This window comes from Paramormyrops kingsleyae, chromosome 7 (genome assembly GCF_048594095.1).
Source record: "Paramormyrops kingsleyae isolate MSU_618 chromosome 7, PKINGS_0.4, whole genome shotgun sequence".
In the NCBI taxonomy this organism is placed as follows: Eukaryota; Metazoa; Chordata; class Actinopteri; order Osteoglossiformes; family Mormyridae; genus Paramormyrops; species Paramormyrops kingsleyae.
Window position 1 is genome coordinate 26,476,592 of NC_132803.1, and position 23,741 is coordinate 26,500,332.

At 40.6% G+C, this 23,741-nt stretch overlaps 1 protein-coding gene across 7 annotated transcripts in view; it reads left to right on the plus strand.

The window, feature by feature from the left end:
• Positions 1–23,741, plus strand: part of shroom3 (shroom family member 3) — a 40,851-nt gene that overhangs the window by 3,449 nt on the left and 13,661 nt on the right. For 2 of the 7 annotated variants that reach the window (XM_023828681.2, XM_023828682.2), the window contains exons 2-3: positions 1,894–2,048; positions 19,229–19,357. In XM_023828681.2, the coding sequence (XP_023684449.1) occupies positions 1,894–2,048; positions 19,229–19,357 (284 nt within the window). The other 5 variants (XM_023828684.2, XM_072714642.1, XM_023828685.2 and 2 more) reach the window with 4 other exon arrangements.

Here is a 23,741-nt window from a genome sequence, read left to right on the forward strand (position 1 = left end):
AATGAGACTAAATGGCGTTGAGAGGGAGAAATTGTGAAGTTTATGATAAAGGAATCTGAGATGGTACTTTATCTGGTCAGTGGATCCTGACAGGACAGGGAGACGGGCAGTAATCCAAGATTGCGGCAGACTCCTGTTTTTCTCTGCCCCCTCTTAAAAAGCTAATAGCGCGGTGAGGAATGTGGCCCAGGGTTCTGGAATGATTCCAGGGGAGAGAGAGCAAGTAAGACAGTGAAAAAGAAGAATGTCAGTAACCAAATTGGCAAATGCCTGGCGAGTCTGAAAAGAAAACGGGAAAAGTAAATTAAAAAAAATATATATGAATGGCATAGCTTATGTTTTAGGTCCTTTCCGATCTTTAATTTTGTTTTAAAGCTGGTGTGTGTTTATTGGAGTTCTCATGGAAACTGATCAGCAGTTCTCTGCCCAGAAAGCTCTCAGTTAATGAAACTGACTGATTGGGATTATTATTCAGGGTCGGCTGGGTGAACCGGACGATCGTTTTGGAGCAGATCCCCTCCAAATGTTCATTGTGTCTGTAGTCTCGGTAGCATGGTGCTAAGTGTTTTTAAACTTTTAGTTTGTGTACTTAAAGGTGCCTTTTGAAAACCTGGTACCTCTGCCCCGTCTTGTGTCTGATCTTTGCTCCACAACTTGGCACAATAACAGTTCTTTGATAGAGTGTTGTTTTGATGTAATGTATAACTTGCAGGAACATGAGGAAAGGTTAAAATAGTTGGAGTCTGTGTTAATAGGGTCACTGCCTGGATTTTGGTGGTTCATCTGAAATTAAAGAGTCAATTTAAGGTCGTTGGGCAGCTAAGTAAAGTATGTGTTTTTGGAGAAGGTCTCCCACTATTTCTGGGAAAGAAACTGCTTATCACTAAAAATATGAAGAGATTTGCCAGCCTAAGTAATTTGAAATCATTAAAGTCCTGAACAAGATGTCTGAGTAATAGATGGTCTACCAGGAATGTCATCTGCTTTATGGGAAACCCTTATATTACTAGTTCTATACTTTGAAATGTGATGTTATTTTAAGAATGTAGTGACACTCCTGCAGCTTGTTAACAGGATGGGATGTAAGTGATCTTTTGCTCGTGTGGAGGAGGAGAGTCATAGGTTAGAGGAGAGGTGCTTTTAATTATCTAGACAATGTCATGTACAGATTTTTTTGCAGTTGGTGGAGGTGTATGAATACTTTATTGCATTGCATAAATAATGGTACTTCTATCTCAGCATAATGAACAAAATATGATTGTGTACTTCAGGGTTCCCCAGATCCGGTCCTGGAGGGGCAGTCTGTGACACAGTTTGCAGATTTCTCCGCTGAAACACACCTAAATCTGGTAAATAGCTGGTGAGCTGAATGAGGTATGACCGAGCAGGGAAATCTGCAAACTGTGTTGCAGACTGGCCCTGCAGGACCGGAGCTGGGGAACCCTGATCTGCTTTCTTTTGATGTGTAAATGGTTTAAACCAGTATTTCCCAGCACGGTCCTCAGGCACCCCCCCGTTTTAGCTCCCTCCCAACTCCTGGTACAGGAATGTGGACTGTCTGGCAGGGAGCTGGGGGGGGGGCAAAAGCATGCATCTTGGGGTCCCCAAGGACTGGGTTGAGAAATACTGGTTTAAATGATACTTCTGTGTTGTGACCTATTAAAAGGAGCCCCTCTGTTCCTTTCTATTTTCAGCAACAGGAGGAGGTGTAGATAATGTCAGAATTGTCATTGGGAATGAAATGATAAACCAGTCCCCCGAGCTTATTGCCAAATGGCATTAAAAAGTATATAGTTTTTTGTACCACTTATTTTTATTACGTTTCATTGCTTTAATTGCAGCATAGTATATTCTGAAGGTGCTACTGGATGTTGTTTTGAACTCTTTCTACAGGTCGAAGAAGGTGGGAAGGCAGGTCTCTTACAGCATCCTCTGGAACCAGGAGACCAGGTGGTCACTATCAACCATGTTGAACTCAGTGGATCCAGACAGGAGGCAATTTCACTTGTTAAGGGCTCCTACAAGACACTTCGCCTCATTGTTTCCAGGTAAACACGATAGTCTCCTTTTTTAACAGTTCTCTGATACCATAAAATTCTGTTTCATATGTTTAAGGAATGTGTATGTTTAAGTGGCTTAATTGGATAAGAAAGGAAAAAGTCACGGACGTGCTAATGACATTTTTCTGCAATTTGTCTTTGCCAGATTATCTGGACATATAATATTGATATTTATCGGTGGAATGGAACCCTGCAGTTATCGTATCTCCCATCTTACTCTCCTATGAGACCAATTCAAGTAGGAGTAAAGCTTGGGGTCCAAGCACAGGCTCAGCCCAGTATCTTGGGGGATTAAGGCCCTTTCGCAAAAGGTCCAGTGGTGTCGCTCTGTCAGATTTGGGATTTGAACCTGTGACATTATGATTTTGGGTGCAGAGTCCTAACTTACAGAGCTGGCTCTAGCTGTAAGCAGAATAGGTGGCTGCCTAGGGGCCCTGAATTACTTGTGCTGTGGAAGAAGTGAGATGATCATTAATTGGGGGGGGGGGGGGTTAAAGTTTTGCCCAGGGAGCCTGAAAAGGTGGAGCTGCCCCTTCTTACATCAGATTTTTAAAAAAATTCTAATTTTTGAGGATTCACCACAGACATAATCCCTATGAAAATATGTATGCATTTCAAGTAGTTTATTTCTTTTCAAGAGGGCAAACTGACCCAGGTCATTTACACTGAATGAAGACTCACAACTTCTCCAGACTCGAAGGGTGAAGGAGGCCTGCATACCTACAGTCAGTGTGGAGATCCTCCTCCAGCGGACCAAAGCAGAAAGTGTTCCTCGCTGATTGATGGGCATATCTGATTCTAGCAGATCAATTAGCAGTAGGCGCCTCAGATTCTAGCAAGAGAGCTTGCGGCTGTGTATCGTCACTATTTAGCTATGATTTGTAAGCCTTCATATGTAATCTTACAGATTTGGTCTTGTTATTCAGTTCTCAGCTTGGTCTCGCAGTTTTTTCCCTTATTCTGCAGAGTCCAGTTCAAAATGCAAAAATAAAATCTCAAGGCAAAACTGAGATTATGCCTGTTGCACCCTAGTATGTTAACATTAATAAATTATTCCATGCCCTGTTGCATCGTTACACCCTTCATGTTACACCCTTTACGATGCGTATTGTCATGTTTTTTAATTGTGACATACAGTGACATACGTGCCACATGCACGTGGAAAATTGTCGTCTGCTGTTGCTGAACAGGGACCCGTGCGTGGCGATCGCTAACAGCACTTGCTGATGTTCTCCAAAGCTGGGGCTCAGATACTGGAGCGTGTAACGATCTCATCAAGAACAGCATTCTTTGGCAGACTATGCAGTGGAGCTCCTGCCAGTAATTGCAGAGAATGGATATAATGAAGCCTTCCTCATAACTGCATCACTGCATACCGGCAGATTAGTAGTCTGTGCCCTCATATTGATTAGCTGGACTTAATGGCTGTTACAGTTACCCTCATTTCAGCCACCGTAGAGCCGGTTCATCCTGCTAAGATATTCATTAAATTTGGCCACTGCAGCATGGTGTCTGAATATAGGGCGGGATGAGTTGCACGCTACCGCTGGGCATTACAGATACCCAGTTATGCCTTTTGCACTGGTCAGTGCTCCAGCTGTGCTCCAGGAATTCACAGATGATGTCTAGACAACATCCTGATCCATTCCCCAGAAGAGGAAAACCCTGCCCAGTAGGTGCGTCACACTTGAGGATGGATTGTTTGTGAAACTAAGTGTGAACACCGTGTCATGAAAGTCTCAGTTCATTGAATACATCCTTTCCACTCAGGGGTGCAGATGGATACTAAGATGATCTAAGTCATTAAGGAATGGTCATCCCTTGCTTCGCTGAAAGAGCTATAACATTTTTTCACTGGACTTCACTGGACTTATTTGGCGTCACACTGTCTGCTCTCCGGCATCACGCAAATTTTGATTGACCTTTCGTCATGTAGGTTGAAGCCTTGAAGGCTCCAGTAACAGCTGTTCTGTCCAATTTGGCCAGGCTGAGAAGCTCTACCCCTTTAGCCCCTTCTTACACAGGTTGAGCCCCACAGCAACTAATTATGATCTGGTCAACTGTGGGCGGTAAAGTTGGCCAGTGAGGCAAAAGAACACTAGTTTAAGGGTGACAATCATCCTTTCCTGGTAACCATTTGAATTCTCGTCAGGCCTTTTGGGTCTCATTTTTCTACCGCGTGTCAAGGCCTAAGAATAATAACACAGCATATCTCATATACACTGTAAGGGCAAAAGTATTGGGACACCTGGCCATTACACCTACAGGAATGACAAAGCATTCTAATCAATAGGCATCAATATGAAGTTGCCCCCCTTTGCAGCTATAACAGCTGCCACTCTTCTGGGAAGGCTTTCCACAAGAGTTTGGAGTGTGTCTGTGGGAATTGTTGCCCATTCATTCAGAAGAAATGGTAGTTTACAAACCCTATCCTAGCTCATTGTGTCCCCCTGACATGGATTGAGTCATCACCTAAAATTCTGTAGGTTAATATTTCATAGCATGAGTTGAATGGCTTATAATTTGGGACAGAGAGGCTACCAGCTAGCAGGAATCTTCTTCAGCCCTGATTCCAGGGCAAGGCTGGTCTTTCTCCAGCCACTCTGAGCTGAACTACACCCTGTTTGTTGTAGCAGGCTGGTGTTGGTGGTCACTTTGGAGGGTGGAGGCCACCTCATTTGTCAAGACATGCAAAACACCTTGAGGTCAGGGACTGCCTCAGCCACTGTCCATAACACATCAACCCTGGTCGCACATAGAGGTGGACTCCCCCCCCCCCCCCCTCCTGGGCGAACATCATGATCTTCCATCCAGGAGGTGGCAGAGCCCCTCCTCCACCATGTCTTTTATTTGTTCCACATGTCGCTCCTGAAACCCACTGTCGCCACCTCCAGTCTCCCCAGCTATTCCAGTGGCTCCCCACATTGTCGACACTTTCCTTGATTCTCCTCTTAGCCTGTTAGGTTTTGTGTTAGGATGTCGCTTCTGCTGACTCGCAGCATCACCTTGGATTTTGATTATCACTGCTTGGTGGCAGATAAGTCCACACACTTACAAGTGAGCTTGGGGTGTTGTCTACAAGTGTGACCAAGATGAATACATTATCACTATTCATTTTTTTCCACTTGAAATAGATCTGATGTGTATGGACAGAATAAATCTGGGAGCAGTTTCCCTATATATTACTGTAAATGTGTATATTACTCAGTTGGTTTAGATTTATTTGGATAATGTGTTTTTTTATCTAATGGATGGGTATGGGGCCTTAGGTGGGCTAACGCAGTAACACATAAACACAAAACCCAGAACCTGTGGGAAAATATAACCTTTGGCCTGGTGCTTTAGGGATGAACAGAGAATCAAATAAGTTGTAATTATGGGTTGTGAGACTGGTGCCAGCACTAGAGGGTGCAAGCAAAGCAGAAAGCACTGATAATGAAAATGTGAGAAGGACGGACAAGTGGATGAAATCTCTGTATGTAATCCCTGTCATCTGACTCCTAAAATAGCTGTTGGCCATCTAATTTTTAGGTCCATAATGCATGTATGGAGGGGTAATAAATTACCGTGACAGATACATTGAGTGAGAGCAGGGGAAAAAATGTAATGTCTGAAATATGTGCATATTATGTGCCTGTTTCCGCCACATAAAATAGTTGAGATGCCGAGTCATAATTATGAGATATTAAGTCAAAATTAGGAGACACTAAGTCGAAATTATGAGATAACCTAGACCAGTCACATTATTTCATATTAACAGCTCGCACCTCAGATTCCATATCTTTTCTGGCTGTCATGTCTTTTTAACCAAAGCAAGCCAGGCGTTTTTAACCACGGACTTTTAATGTCCAATACACAGGTAAGAATGATCAGTCTGCATGGCTGCCTGTGTACTGTACGTCAAACATTCTGTGGTAAACACCCATCTGACTTGCTTCTGTTAAAAAGATACTACAGCCGGTAAACTGAATATCAGATGGAATTACAGTCTGAAAATCAAGGTGCATACTCCACTGCACACTTTAATAGATGCATCTGTCTCATTTAGTTTGAGTTATTACAGCCTTCATTTATGTACTCCATTGCACATTAATAATTACAGTATAATTATTAATACAGTAAATATGTATAGACATACGTGTATGGACAATTTATTCTACAAAATGTCCTATAAATGGAAACCCTGGGCACCAGTGACTGCAGGAGAACGTGAAACCCAAGGAGTGTGCAAGAGTCACCACCAACTAAAAATGCTGAACCAGCAGCCTATCTCAATACAGCTGAAATCGCCTGTTTTCATAGCTGTTAACAAGATTAAGCACAGATAGGGAAAGGGCTCGAACCGCAAAAATGATCGCGTGCATGGCTCTCTGCCTACTGGACATTAAAAGCAGCCACCCAGCTTGCTTTCGTTAAAAAGATATGACAGCCGGAAAACTGAATATCACATATGAGGTGCGAACTGTGAATTTGAAGCGATGTGATTGGTCTAAGTTATCTCATAATTATGACTTAGTATATTTTAATTATGACTTAGTATCTTTTTTATTTTATGTGGTGGAAATGGGCTTCCATACACATGTGTACACATTGTGAAACAGTTGAAGAAGTGGATGCTCATAATTTTTTTTTTCATATTTTATTATTTTATTTTACCTGAGAAAACTCATCCAGTTATGCATTTATTTTTTATTTATTTATTTGCATGTTTTATTTCTTTCACAAAATAGAATTTATTTTCTCAGATTTTATAGTTTTACCATTATGTAGAAACTGATTTGTTCATTCAGCATTCTTCCCTATATCCAGTAGAAAATATCCATGCAGTCGGTCTGTCCATCCATCCATCCATGTTTATCTTTACCAAGCTCCTAAAACAGAAATTAACCAGAAATGTGTGGAAGCTAATGTGCATAAAATGTTCTGTTGAAATCCTCCAAGCAATTTTTAAACAATCTAATGTTAACTTAGAACATATGTACAGCGAGCCAAATACCATTAAACAGTATTCATTTTATTGATTAATATTTTGAATTTTGTATTTTTTTTTTTGCACAATATACTTAACGCATCAACAAAATTATGAATTTATCATGATGTACAAATTGCGATCTACTCTTCTGTGCTTGTACATGAGAAAATCCATTATATTTGCATTTATTTATTTAGCAGTTACATACAGGTGAGGCTGAAGCATACAGCCGTCAATCAGCCAACTAGCTATAAGAGCAGCTAAGCTGAGCTTCCAAAGAATGACCAGCAAGCAAAGTGAGTTGGCATTTGTGCAATAACTGTAAATATATCTGCACAATACATGAGCTTTTCAAATGGGCTTTGAGGACTGAGGAGGTCAGTGGCCAGGTTAGCTAGTAGAGATGTCCCCGAGAAAGATGGGTCTCGAGACATTTCTCGAAGGTTGGAAGATACCCTGATGAAACAGATGAGTAACTTGTACCACCATTGAGGAACCACACACGAGATACACCTACAGTTTATTTTCATGTGGTAGAAGGATCTCCAGGCGGCCTCAATACATGTATTGTATAAATCACTTGAACTACAGTTGACTAGTTGTAATACTGTTTTTATGGCTTAATTGCTGTTATAATGCAGGACAAAGAAACTGTTGTGTTGAGGGCATAGTAACAGCCCATTATCTAACATAGTAATCATATTATTTTTGCAAATGTAAGTTTGTCTTATGTAGAAGATTTTGGTTAATATGTCAATGCAGCAATAAATGTCTCTAGAATAGCTAAGAATGTGACAAGCCATGTTAATTTTAAGCCATTAGTGAAGGGGATTATCCATGTCTTATTATAGATACAAATGGTATGGACAGGAATACTAAAGATATTATACCATCCAATCAATGTACTGTAATTATAAGTGGCTCATATACTGTACATTTTAATGAAACTTTTACAGTTTCAGCACAATTTCAGATGATGTATTGGTTTTGCAGACGAGCAGATAATTCTCCCATGACTAATGGACAGCTCATAGTATAAGGCAGGAAGGGGATTCATACAGTGGCGAATCATAGCTGTATTCACAAGGTTTGCAAAGGCCTTTGTGCAGTGTCACTGTAAGTCCCTGTACAGAGGAACAGCTCATAATGGGAAGCATTGTCAAACGCCTATCTTAGTTTTATGGCCTATTGAAGACTTAGGTTTGCCTATGTGGCTATACAACGAAGTTTATGACTTACTGTTTCTTGTAGAGAAAGCCACACAGGAAGGGCAGCGGCTGGTCTGGCTTACAGGTTCACTAGTTTAGATCCAGGTACAGAGTTCACACCAGTGTGGGAAATGTAGAAAGCAGGAAAATCTTGAGAAGTCTGAAGATGGAACAAATGAGGATGTTGACTCTGAGAAGTCCTGAGCAAACAGGCAGCCTGATGTGGTATATATTGCTTGCCTTGATAAACAGAGAGTTGACTGTCATTACTGTGGGAGACTTGCCAGTGTGTTCAGTGGGTGCTGCTTTCTCACTGAAGAATGTACTGTTGTTGGCGTACCTCTTGCTGGGAAAAAAAGAGTGGGAAATATAGAACCTTTGACACAAGGTGGAGTACGTTAGGATGAGGTTAACCATAGAGTTTCTGCGGGAAGCCTTTAGGCCTGTAAGAGATAGATAGCTGAGGTATATATGAGTATGACTTCAGAATACTCAAAATGGTTTTTGTTCAGTCTGCACATGGACAAATAAACCTTTATTTGGAGCTCAGCTGGGGGGTTACGTATGTTCAATAAGGCCAGTGACATTCATTGTAATGAGCAGCCATTCTGAAGCGCTTCCTGAAAGCAGCAAAAATTAAGCACAGACAAGGCAATGGATGCGAACTGCAACTCGGAACATCCATTGAACAGGTAAAGTAAACCGTTTTATAGTTAAATTTAATTATTTCTTCCTGACGTAGTAGGACATTCGATGTATACTTCATATACAGTATTTTAGTCATTTATATCCTTCAGCTGCTTGGTTAGGTGTGTGTTTGCCCTGATGATGTGGCTACACATCAGGAAGTGTGTGACCAATCCCAAGTGACCTCTTGGTGAGTGTACAGGGCGAGCTCTGCGGACTGGCCGCACTGGGCCAGGTGAACCCTTTCCCTGACTTAACAAGTTGCCAGCCTTTTTTTAATGTTCCAGAGTGTAAATTAACTAAAATGTGACAGATTGGAATGTGGTAAATATTTAACAGTGCCATGCCAGGCTGTGCCAAAGCACTGCGTACTTCTTTATAAGTAATATGAAACAGAGATAAAGTTTGTGTAAACTCAGCACTGGCCTCAGTGCTGGACTCCAGGCCGGAATGAAGCATTTTTAATTAGCTGTTATTAGTAAAAATATTACATGGAGTTATTGTTTAAGCCGGAGCCCCACTATATCATTTACTGATTATAATAGAAATAGTTCTGTTTGTAGCATTATTATAGAATATTGATATTAACATGACATTAAATCATTATAGCCACATGACTCTTCTAGTATGAAAACAAAATTCATGTTCAGGTTTATTATATATCATAGTTACAATTGTTTTGTTCCATGTTTGTGTGATAATGTCATTATTCATTTCTCATTAATTTTGTCACATCAAGATAATGCGTTAAGTTTGACTATTTCATAAAACAAGGTGTGACCTCAGTTAGCATGTGTCAAACTTTCTGACGCCGACTCTGAAGGGTCCCTCCACTGGAATGAGCCTACGTTGTATTTGTAAGCTTATATTGTATTTGTAAGCTTATATTGATATTATATTAAGCAGTAAAAGGCTATGACTTGTCAGTTTGTTTTGATTTAAAATAAATACGGGGTTTTTCTGCTTACTTTTTATTTTCAGAAATGTTAGGCTTGCGAAAGGGTTCAGTCTGGGTTGTTTATTCTGACTTTTGATTTGTATCGGAACTGCAGCTTCAGTTTAACGCACATGATCTCGACGATGTATCATTTTTGAGGCATTTAAAATATGCCGAGTTAAAAAGCGCTTGCAGTATATGTGTTGTGCTGTGATGTTTGAGATTACTTGCCGAAACCCTTAAATTTACATTCATTTTATTCAGTTGTTTTAATAGATGACGCCCTCCCAACCTAGTTACCCTGAAGCATTTAACAAAGATTTACATCGTTAAATGGGTATTATATGAAGCTGTAAATGTGTGTGGGGGGGCACACCTGCTATAGCAGCTATGCAGTTTTATAGGAGTCATCTGTACAGCCCCTCTTAGGTCAGCCAGTGCCGATGTCTGCTTGTGATGTTGAATTTCGCGTGTGAGGCAAATCTCACACTTGATGTGTGAACCAGGCACAGAGGCACACAGGCCTGGGCATAAATTAAGGAACATTTTACAGATTATTATTTAACTTTATCGAAGCTTTACCAAAACCTTGTACTAGCCTTTATAATGGATATGAGAATTAGCCAGTACAAGTGCTGCTTTTCCTTTAAAAGGAAATATAAAAAACACAGCCCTAAAATAAATAAATCAAACAATGGCCTTGATGGCCTCGGCCTTATGCTTCCTTCGGTCGCTTTGGCAATGAACAATACCGGCAGGCTAGAGGAAGGAGGAAAATAATGACCCATCTTTTTCCTCCATCTTCAAAAAGGGGATAGTAAGTTCCTTTAAAGTTTCACTCACACTGAAAAAAGTACTCAGAGACAGAAAGAAGTGACTAAAGTTAAAAATAGAAGGTTTGAGGAACCAGAGAGTGTGTAGTGGAACACCTGAGAGAGAGTTCTAAAGCTAGTGGGAGGCAAGAGCAACCTGTGACATCATGCCCGTTTTTTTCTCGGCCTGTTCCCATTGGTCAGGAGGGGGGTAATTTGAACTGCATTCATTTGCCAGCTTTGAGCGTGTGACTGTGTCAGGTAGAAAGGGAGTGAACTGTGTTTGCTCTCAAGATCAGCCCAGTAACTAATGTTATCTGTTGCTTTAGAAAACTGGAGTGTGTTTCTTGCTATCGGGATATTAAAAAAGGTTTTGGTTTTGCCTCTCATCGAGGCATACTCTTTGACAGTTACTTAGGAGACAGACTTTGGCAGTAACTTGATCTAACTGTGCTGCTCTCAGAGACAAGGTAAGAAAACCCTTCTTTGTTATGTTTGCAGACTGTCATGAAATGTGAAGTGACTCGTAGCTTTATTAAGGCTTTTTCAACTGTACAAATAATGTAGAGGAACTATATAAAGATGTATACCACTGCTTACAGCTTCTTGTACATATGTTTTGCAAATTTTTGTCTTACATGTTTTATTGGCATCGTATCATTATTGAACAACTATTATAAGATTAGAACATTTTTTCCTTTACATAATTTGGTAAATGTCACGAAATTTAATTTTTATTAGGAATAAAAATTGTTTAATTTCTTGCAGTATTGTCCCCGTTTTTCTTATAGTTTTAAAAAGTAATAGGGGAGACCGCGATTACAGTTGTGGTTGCACAGATGAACTACTTATCCATCTTTGACCACAAACGCAATCCACAAGGCGCCTGCAACTGCTAGCGTTTCAAAAGATTCCCAGTCGCACAGACCTTTTTAATGACAGATTTATTCATGGAAAAAATGTATGCCCATTTCACAAATATTTTGGAATGTCACTAAGGTGCAGAAGGCCAGGTAGTGAGTGCTTTCTTATAATTAAAATTTAGATTTTCAGAACATATCCTGTGTATGTCTGCAAACTGCTAGAGTGATTTTAGTCATATGTGGCTGAAGCTCGCTTCTATTAGGTTGTTGCGGGTCAATTATTTCTGTAGATCTCAGGATTCTGTGATGCGTAGCTTGTATATAGAATCAATTCAGTTAAAATATTATAATAGTGTATGTTAAATTGAGCAAATCTGGTTTTATAATGGATTGCTTGAGCTAGGGCTTGCAGAAGATTTATTTGTTGATTAATTGTGTTTTTCACTTAATTTTTAATTAATTTTCTGACAGTCCAGATGGGTGAGTCTGACTGACAGCAGCCTTATTAACCATATAGCCATTGACAAGATCATATATGGATAAAAAGAGCTTTCGCTATTTTGTGAGTTATACAGTTTTCTTCTCACCTTGATAATTGTACAGCTTTTAACATTGCAGATTATTGCTTTGTAAATTTTTCAAATCTTTATGTGCCATATAAAGTAGCAACCATCTGTCTTCCAGCTTGTACCGAACATGACATTTTTAATCTCTGTACTGTTGATGTCTTTCCTGGGGAATTTTTATTTTTTTTGCATTGTTGGTCGGGGGATTTATCCTGTTGGCATCTGAGAAAAGTAAATGACAGGCTTTCAGAAAGTGCATAACTGATTATCTTCAGGAAGCACAGGGCACAAGTCGGGGCCCACACTGGGTGGGGTAGCAGGCCATAGCAGGGCACACGGACTATGTACAATTTAGAGACGCCAGCTCAGGTAACTGCATGTTTTGAGGTCGCAAAAAATGGCTGCGATGTTTGTAGGAGATCTGTGCAAACACGCAAATTATACGGCATCACATTATTGATCTGGGAATATCTATGCTAATAATTACTGTAAAATACAGTGAATACGCTTCTCCCATTTTAATGAAAAAGAAGTGGCATTCATTATTGAGACCAGGGCAGACTTACCAAAAGACGATTGTAGGCAGCTGCCTGAAGGCCCTGAAAACTAGGGGCCCCACGAAGACAGACATTTATGGATATAAGATAATATGATTTGTTAAATTATAAAATGTCTGTTATTTGCATTTTTAGCGACAGTTTTCTGGATAGACAAAGTTGCCCCCTGTCCTGGCTGTAATGGACTATTCCTACTTTGCCAACTACGTTACCCAGCTTTCCTTTCGCACTTCAGTCTAGTGGTAGGCTACCGGCTGTTACCCTGCCAAGTGAACTGACACGAAGTAGCTTAACAGAAGAAGGAAAGGGTGCAAAGTTATAAGACAAACATTTCACCACCTGTGTCTTTAACCATCTGATTGAGACCATCCAATATCATCATTCTGTATTCTCCAATGAAATGCATGCATGCTGTTCATGGATACTGTTGGATACTTATTTGCATGTTTATAATACCTGGTAGGAGCTGCACTGTCTTCTTTATCTTACTCTGTAACACTGATGTGTGATGTGGGAAGGGAAATGTCTCTGTGGGATACGTCAGAGCATTTTCCTGGCCAGGTCATTAGATTTTCAGATAATAGGATTTAAAAAAACATCTTAGGCCTGTATCATCTAATTTACTTGTAATAAAGTGGGAGAAGTAAGATCTACGCTGCCAGATAGTCTAGAAAACCCCCTGGAATATTCCAGAGTGCTGGTGCCAGGGCAGCTGTGGATTCACTGTGAACAATGCAGGCCTGTGTCATTTTAAGTTTATTTTAATTATATGGAATGTTTGTGGTCCTTCTCCTGTTGGTTGTCTGCCTGCTCTTAAAGTGCATTTGAGTGTATTAAACACCGCAAAGGATGCTTCTCAGGAAAAGTAGAGAAGTAAACACTTGGGTTGTGGTTTGTAGTATATCTGTTAGAAAGACTGCAGAAATATTTGTTGTTGTTTTTTTTTGTTTATAAAAAACATAATTTGAGTCTTCACGTTATATTTTTATCAGTTTCAAGGGGCAAGCCCAAGTCAAGACTATATGGTTGTATCCTTTGGGGTGGATGAGGAAGAAAGTAGGAATGGGGATTAAGAATGTGATACAGCCAAGAAACTGATATTTGCATTTTGCATTTGCATTTGGTTTTCTTTAAAGGGAATTGCAATGGAATGGAATTTCTTTTGGTTGTGGTATTTTTTTAATTGACTATTCCTGGAATTCCTAACAAACTGTTAATCGATCTTTTATTTTAAAATGTGCTGTCCATGTGAAAGCGTTATGTTCGGAGAACGAAACTCCATGTGACGGATAGAGAACATTCAAATTCTACATGACAGATGGAGAACATGCAGACTCCACGTGACAGATGGAGAACATGCAGACTCCAAGTGACACATGGAGAACATGGAAACTCCACATGATGGATGGAGAACATGCAAACTCCACATGACAGATGGGGAACATGCAAGCTCCACATGACAAATGGAGAACATGCAAAATCTACATGACACATGGAGAACATGCAAACTCCAAATGACAGATGGGGAACATGCAGACTCCACATGACAGATGGGGAACATGCAAACTCCAAATGACAGATGGGGAACATGCAGACTCCACATGACAGATGGGGAACATGCAGACTCCACATGACAGATGGGGAACATGCAAGCTCCACATGACAAATGGGGAACATGCAAACTCCACATGACAGATGGGGAATATGCAAGCTCCACATGACAAATGGAGAACATGCAAACTCCACATGACAGATGGGGAACATGCAGACTCCACATGACAGATGGGGAACATGCAAACTCCACATGACAGATGGGGAACATGCAAGCTCCACATGACAGATGGGGAACATGCAAGCTCCACATGACAGATGGGGAACATGCAAACTCCACATGACAGATGGGGAACATGCAAGCTCCACATGACAGATGGGGAACATGCAAACTCCACATGACAGATGGGGAATATGCAAGCTCCACATGACAAATGGGGAACATGCAAACTCCACATGACAGATGGGGAATATGCAAGCTCCACATGACAAATGGGGAACATGCAAACTCCACATGATACATGGAGAACATGCTAACTCCACATGACACATGGAGAACATACAGACTCCATGTGACACAGTGAAGAGGTATGATGCAAACCACCAGTCCTAGAGGTGTGCAGCTACCGCCTATCTTTAATAATATAATATTTTTTTTAAATCACCCATTTTCTGTACCCACTTGTGATGCAGGGTCATGAGGCTCCAGAGCCTCTCTCGGAAGCTACGGGCACAATACAGGGAATAACTTAGGACGAGGCACCAACCCATAGCACTAAAAAATCTAATAACTAATTTGAGGTTCCTTTCCAAAATAAATCCCATGTCTTTATAATTTCCTAACATTATGCCAACAAAGACAGTAACATCTGTTCTTAAAGATTTTTATCCTGTAGAATTTATATGTATCAGTTTTATTTGGTTTACACAGGAAAGTATTCTCTACTTACGACACCTGGTGATATCAGTAGTCAGTATTAATAGATAACAAGCGAACACACAATTTGTAAATGTGTAACAATGAATAAGTTATAAGCTTTTCTGTAGTCACAGATAGCAGAATAATATTTACAGCATGCATATATTATGTGACGGTGACAAAATATTTCTTTGCAAATTGCACTTCTGTACTTCTGTACAAATTAAATAGACTTGTGCAGGGTTTAGTGCATCAAAGAGTGTAGATGGTTGCCTATCGCCCTGGATACCACCTGGGTTACCCTGAAGCCGGAGACTCTGGCATGCGAGGAATGCACGGAGCATGCTTGAGTGGAGAACTTCAGAGCTATACCTTGCCCTGCTGTAGACGAGTCCTGTTTTTATAGGCTAGATGTAATATGAACACTACTAATAGAAAGCATGTAAAATGTAGTGTATCAGGCTGGCGTATCAAACTGAGTGTTATTGTGCTATTTCTAGTATTTCAATGAAAGTGTAAAGTCTATAGTCCATTATATTTCAGTTAATACCTCATCTCACCTAAAGACACATCATACATTATCAGCTTTTGCAGTAGTAGTATCTAGGCTAAGGAAAGGAATTTCCTTTTTTTTCCCAGACCTTTGTTCATTTATTTAATTTCCTAACGTTCCATTTTTGTTGTGAAGGTTCCTAAAAAGATTGAAATCTGCCTCTCTAAGCATTTAACACATTCGCTTCTGTGCAGAGAAAGCCAACACACTTTGACATCTGTTGAGACCCTGAGACATGTACATTCAGGGGGTACATTTTTAGGTAGAGCTAGCTAGCACCGGCTTGGACTCTCTTTGGTTACAGCTCCTCTTTAAGGTTAAACAAGTTGTGCAGGTTCTACGTACCGCTACTGTACTAAGCTGTTATTTTTGCACTTGTGACCTTCCTGTTAGCCTTACCGAGTCTGGCCATTCTCTTCTAACCTCCATCATTAAGATATTATTTGGCCACAGAAATGCTGTTTACTGGATGGTTTTTGTTCATCGCCCCATGCCCTGTAGCCTATATCCACTGTAGTGCATGGAAAATCTCAGGAGGCTGAGATGTTTCTGAGATGATGCAGCCATCATGTATGACACCAACAACTGAAGCATGTTCATAATCAGTTAGATCATGCATCATAGCCGCTTAAATGCTTAGTCAAACGGGAAGTGGACCTCCTGACCCCATCTGGTCACACGGTGTATGTCTGTTTATGATTTGTGTTTTTTCACAGAGGGTACACACAGCAGAAGCCACGCCCAAAGCAGTCATTACTGCGAGAGAAGCCAGCTCATTTGCTGTTTTAGAGAAAGGAGAGGAAAGCTCGTGGGAGATCGAGTATCTGTCGACACCGGAATATGATCTTTCCACAGGTGCAGTTTTTTTGCGATTTAGATGAGCGGGTTTATGCCGACTCTCAAAACTTTGTTTGGAGCTAGTTTATTTTGAAATGTGGTGAGGATCATAGCTGCAGGTCATAATTATTGGAACCATGTATTGTCACTTTAAGTGTTTCACATTTGGAAAAGTAAAATATTAAACTGTATTTTTCAGTTTGCAGGAATGAAGGATTAAACAACTGGAAAATCATTTTGGGTGTAACAGGAGTCCTAAAAACGTATCTCTGTGGTTGGACCATTGTAATGGTATGCAAATGTGGAAGAGAGAGGGGGAAACATTTTGGCCAAGACTGCTACATACGATGCTGTAAAATTAGGGGTACTTGTTGCCGGTGTTCATTTACGTTATACCTAACATCTTTGAGATATTTAGTAAATTTTTGGAAGTAAAATAATTCATTATGACCACCATACTTATTCACGTTTCTTTATATGTACTTTATAAGACCTATGCATAGAACATTAGAAAGTTAAAGAAATATGAGCATAGATATTTTATGGGCTGAAAGATGGCCCAGTGGATAGCAGTAGGTGTGTATGTGTGTGTGTGTGTGTGTGTGTGTGTGTGAGAGAGAGAGAGAGAGAGAGATCCAGATATGCATTAAATTGTGGGGACTAAATGACTCCACTATGTAATAAAAACCTGTCATATTTTTCTCTTCCCCACAAAGGAAACTAAAATCTTTATAAAAATGTGTGATTGCAATCCAAAAAATGCCAAAAGACTGGCGTTTTGTTTGGTTATTTATGGTTGAGGTTAGGCCTAGGTTGGGGTTAGTGCTGTCATTGTTGGGATTAGGGTTTTTCCCATAGAAACGAATACAAACATGTAAGTGTGCAGTATGTGTCCTGTGACGGACTGATATATTCCCAAACGTGTCTGCTTCCCTGGAAGATGGAAGGATAAAAACTGAGGCGCCCTTTTGTTCAGATACTTCTGCAATTTGTCAGTATTTTTGTAGCCACTGAGGGGCCAGCAATAGGCCTTGTGGTTGTTTTATGTCATTGTCCTCATTATCACTGACACTGACATTCTTGATCACATCTTGCTTTGATCATTGTGTTTGATTGCAGTTGGTCAGAATTAAACTAGTTCTTCTATTGAATTTTTCAATACAAAATAATGGTCAGCAAAAATCTTAGTAATAATTGTAGTGTGCATATAATATATCTGATTTCATTGACTTATTCTTAACTCACACTTCAATAAGTTTGTGGCTAAACACAAACATATAGTATTTGTGATTCGTGATTTGCAGCCGTGGAGTGTACAATGGATTTTGATGATTATTTTTTAATCTAAAATATATATATATTTATATAATAATATAATATATACGGAAGCCCATTCCCGCCACATAAAATAAAAAATTGTTGAAATTATGAGATACTTATGAGATACTACGTTGGTTCATATTCACAGCTTACACCTCATATTCCATATTCAGTTTTCCGGCTGTCATCGTTTTACAAAAGCAAGCCACTTTTGACTTAGTATCGCTTTCTTTTGCTATACGGTACCACAGATGTGCTTTTGGCAGATTTCGTAGCAGACAGTCGTGTAAGTAACATTTCCTGGCAACAGACCTGACAGTAACCACAAGGACTGCCATGTCATGCAGTGACAGCTGAGCCCCGCAGTGCACACGCTCTCTTTTGATAACTTTTGTACAGTGCATTCCTGAGCCCATTCATGTGCACCTTTGACTATAAAACTAACACAGGCCCTGCCCATCTTACATGCCCAATCAGTATGCCCATGATGGGCACAGCACAGGGCACAGCAGCTTGCCAACGATTATTCTTTAGGGCGCACTTTAAAGATAAAATGACAATAAACTGCACGGCAACTGTGAGCTTAAAAGGCCACCATAATTTTTTTAAAAAATGTTTTTATGTTTGAATTTTAGCTTTGATTTCTTTTTTCCTCTAATTCCTTGAGTACAAAACAAAAACTGAACATAAAAATGGTTCCCAATTCAATGGTTCAGAAGCGTAAAATCCTTTTCATAATTACCAGTATTTTGTAATCAGTTACAAAAAAATTACAAATACCTCCAAATATATATCAATCAATCAGTCTTTATTTATACAGCCATGTTTAACCACAGAGTTTATAGAGTGCTTTACAGACATTTAAAAGAAAGCAATACAAAAAATAAGCATACACAGAAAAAAAATAATAAAACAGAATCAGTCCTGAAGGCGGGAGTGAATTCTTCCTTTCTAAGTGTTTGCTTAAGTGCCAGCAAATGCTCCTGAATGGTTCTAATTTTATCTTATATGCTTACTAGTTGTTTCTGGGGACTGATATCAGTGTGGTGTGTGGCAGGTAAGCCCTCTGTGCTTCTGATCAGAAGGTTGCCTGTTTGAATCCCAGGATCAGCCGCCTGGCTTCACCATTGAGCCTTTCAGTAAAGGCCATTGACCCTCGGTTGCTCCAGGGGCTCAAGTGTGAGTTTCTTTGGATAAAAGCATCTATTAAATAAATAGTAAATGCACTATTTCTGGATCAAGGTCACAATCTGATGCCGCGAAAGCCAGATCCCTTGTGATCCTTGCGCTAAAAGATCCACCAAATAGGTTTGTCTCGGTCAGTGAGGCTCTGAGGTTTCATGTGATCCTGGTGTGCTGAGCCACTCCTCTCTATGTCATACCCAGGAAATGCAGTGTGGACCCCCACTGCAGTGAAGCGGCCAAGCAGCGCTCTGCCAGCCTCCCCTTGAGCCAAGGACACCCACAGGGCAGCCAGGGCTGTGCTGGCGGAGTGAAACTGCGTATCAGGGACAGGTCTGTATCAGGAGCGCCTTAATCACGCCTGGCAAAGTCCTGAGGGCGTGGGTGAATAATGCCTTTCTAAGTATTTGCTTAAGTAGGCAGAGAATTGAATGTGTATTCAGCCTGATATTCTGGTAACTCTGACATTCTACTATCCGTAAAATAGAAAATACCACTGTTTTCCACATTTTGTAAAATACTGTGATTATCCTTAATTTCTCTTGGGGACTTAAAAAAGTCAGTCAATTATATCGATCTGTATGCCTGCCTGTCTGTTTCTGTCTACCTGTCTCTCTGTCTACCTGCCTACCTGTTTGTCTGTCTGACTGTCTATCTGTCTCTGCCTGCCTGCCTACCTGTCTTTCTTTCTTTCTTTCTGTCTGCTGGTCTGTCTGTCTCTCTGCCGGCCTGTAAGCCTATCTCTATGTGCCTGTCTCTCTGCCTGCCTGCCTGAATGTCTGCCTGCCTGTCTGTCTCTCTGCCTGCCTGCCTGTCTGTCTTTCTCTCTGTCCACTGGTTTGTTTGTCTGTCTCTCTGCCTGCCTGTCTGCCTATCTCTATGTGCCTGTCTCTCTGCCTGCCTGCCTGAATGTCTGCCTGCCTGCCTGTCTCTCTGTCTGCCTGCCTTTCTCTCTGTCCACTGGTTTGTTTGTCTGTCTCTCTGCCTGCCTGTCTGCCTATCTCTATGTGCCTGTCTCTCTGCCTGCCTGCCTGAATGTCTGCCTGCCTGCCTGTCTCTCTGTCTGCCTGCCTGTCTGTCTTTCTCTCTGTCCACTGGTTTGTTTGTCTGTCTCTCTGCCTGCCTGGTTGTCTCTCTGTCTGCTTGCCTGTCTGTCTTTCTCTCTGTCCACTGGTTTGTTTGTCTGTCTCTCTGCCTGCCTGTCTGCCTATCTCTATGTGCCTGTCTCTCTGCCTGGCTGCCTGAATGTCTGCCTGCCAGTCTGTCTGTCTGTCTGCCTTCCTGCATGTCTGCCTACCTGCCTGTCTGTCTGTCTGCCTGTTTGTCTGTCTGCTGGTCTGTCTTTCTGTCAGCCCTTCTCTCTGCCTGCCTGTCTGCCTGCCTGTCTGTCTGTCTCTGTCTGCCTGCCTGAATGTCTGCCTGCCTGTCTGTCTGCCCATCTAAATTAGACGTATTATTGGCCCTTTACAGCTCAACAGCTCATAGACAATTTGAGGGCAAGCTACTGTTAATGGATACATTTCCTGTATCAGCGAGTTACTATGCGGGATAGTCATTTTGTAGGCCTTATGATGGAGGAAGTCTTGGTGATCATAGAGTCTGGATAAACAATAACTGGATTTGCATTTTAGTCACTGCTAATATTGGCAAATTGACCTATTTACCATTAAGTCGGCTTCAAGGAAGCAGCAATATAACACAACTTCAGGAAGGAGAATAGGCACTAGGCAGGGACCCCAGTCACCTACACAACAGCCTGAACTCCTTAAGGCGAAGATCCAACAACGTGCTCTTTAGGTTTCTTAAGGAGTTTGATTGATTCATTAACAAGATTCATTAACACCTCTCTCATTGACAGGGTGTTTTTTTTTTTATTATTGCAACATTTTCTGTGAACTCTGTGAACTTGTACACAAAAATATCTGTTTCTGAAATGCTGGAAGCAGCATGTTTGGCATCGGCGGTTGTACCAGTTTGGGAATTGCTTAGATGCATATTTCCCATTCTTAAACTTTGCCAAACAGTAACCGGACCTCTTGACCCTTTCTGTGTGCTTTATGTATTGAGCAAATGTGCCTGCTTTTCTGCTTATGTGTTTATGTGAATAAAGCAGTTATCACTTCGAATTAAGGATTTGTACACTGATAGTATTATTGACTGAGCTAAAACCTTTGGAATACAAAGTTTTATAGATACAGTGATGTGTCTGTTGCCAGTATAGAAGCAGATTTATGTAGATGGTGTTGATATTTATTATTAACTTTGCACTGGGGTGATGCATTTGTAACCTACATAGTTTTCTAATGACCTGTCTGGCAGATGGCATATTTGTCTGGAATAAGAAAACTGTAGTTTACATTTAGAGATTTTTCACAAGGGAACAGATGGGTTGAGGTCATAGAGCCTTACACCCGCCCTAAACTGGAATGGGATTGGAAAGTTCACTACTTTTTTGTTTACATGCTAAAAGTGCATCTGTCTGTCATTCATATCCCTCTATGCTGCCCTCAGCAGGCTACAGAGCATAGAACAGAGTAAACCTGTTTTAAGTGTAAAAACACAATGTTGTAACTGTCACCATTCTGTTAGAATTTGTGTTTGGCAGCTGTTTAACCTTAATCTTTTTTGCTCTTGAATGGAAATGACAATTTAGATGATATATACAAACAAGATTTTTGGCTTTAATATGATAGATATTTTTTTTTATATATTTCATTGAAGAAAATACCAGACTTCTTGTTCTTTTGATTTGAGGGTGAATGTTATAATTTTACCAGCTGTACCATAATCTTAGTACATTTTTCTTTATAATCGTGCAAATTGCACACACTGAAAAAATTCCTGAAACTCCTGAAGCATTTGTCATTTTTCTAACTTGGAAAACTTTGAGTCAGGCAGGCCAGAATGTAATGCTAACCTCTTCCTCTATAATCTGTTGTCTAATTTCAGCTTCCTTGCAGATCAAAAGATTGTCACTGACTTTGTTCATAGCACAGATAATTTTTCCTTTCTGAAACACGCCCTGATCATCTTGCCTCATTGACTTGGCAAAGAATAGACCTTCAGTTAGTTACTGCCGGAGTCGGCGTAGAATCGGGATCTCTGATGACTCTCTTGTTCTCAGTGCTGTTGTGATGTTGAGTATCATGGGAAAATTGAAAAGACTTTCATCTGGGACTCCCAGAATGTGAATGTGTGGAAGTCTTTCGGTTTGATCAGGCTGAATTTGATTTCAGAGCTGTGGCTGGATCCTCTACTTCACTATCTATGCTTTGCCTATTTCGTTTACAATATAGAACCAATAAAATGGCTTTCAAATAGCTTTGGCACAGCACATTTGGGATGGCACAGATGCCTCTTTCTGCTTGTAATATCCCCTTATCATTGAAATAGGAGATTTAAGGAAAGCAGACATGTTTCAAATGTAGGATTTAGTTGCTCACTGTCTCAGGTTTATTTGAGTCACATGTTGATTGACAGGAATTGAATAAGGCAAAAAGATGCACAGTGCCACTATTGTTCCTCCACCACGTGCTATCATGAGTCTGGCCTCCCTTAGGGCCATTTTCAGGCTATAAACATTCATTTTTGATATTGGGATTTTCATTTGATTTCTCGTTTTTGGATTGTGTTCTGTTTGTTCCCTGTGAGCATCTGTTCAGCTTGGGGCAGGATGTTTACTTTATGTTTTTATCGTATTTGAGGTAATGACTGCTAATTGCCTGTCTTAATGAGCGCTGGTCGCATAGTCCTGCCCGCCAGCCTCTCGCTGGCTGCCACTTCAGTGTAGCGGGTCCAGCGAGACACTATGGAGCTTCTAGGAGCCTTTTATCGGAGAAAATTCCGAAGGAAACAAAAGAGTTTGGATCTGTCAGAGGGGGCACTATGCAAGTCTCCCTCCGAGAGCAGCGTCAACAGCCTGGCCACCGGGCTGATCTCAAAGGTCCTGCGGATGACGGCAAGGTAACTGGTGCTCGGGGTCGCCGCCCGTGTGGATTCCTGCCGGGCAGCCGTTTGCGTGCTCTCAGCATTCTCCACGGCCCTTCCACATTGTGTTATTTGTGTGTCATCTCTGCTGCTTCATTTAGAGTAACGTTTGTAGATTTTGTATTTCATAAATTGAGTGATTTTTTTTAAGCATTAGATAAAACTCTCTTAATTATGCTTGGCCGTCGATTCCCTTTTTATCTTTTTAAAATAATAATTTATTATCAGGTTACTATTTTAGTCAAGGGTCTGACACATTCTTAAATAATGGTGAAAAAATGAAAAGTTTCTGTATTTTCCTACTTCCGTGTTATGGGGTATTTAATAGGTATTTTAGTAAATAAATAATTGGGAAGTATTTTACATAGAAGATGTAAGATAGAAGGATACTTTTAAGGTGACAGAAAAAAGACAAACGAATCTGACAGTTGTGGTATTGGTCTTGCCACTGTAACATCCAAAGCTAACAGGTTTAAGTCTTGTTTTGGTACTTTTATCCTAGGCAGTTTTCTGCTGAAAAAGTGGATTTTCCCTGGCAGGAGATTAACTGTTATTAGCAGGAGTTCTGGCAAAAAAGAAACATCTGGAACTAGAGAGATTTCTTCACCTGGGCTGTACCTTTGGAGAATTTTCCAGTGAAAGCATAGAAGTTTATTCTCATAACAAGCATGCCGCACCAACTTGGTCATCATTCTATTGCATCACATGCTTTTCACTTATTTAATTTATT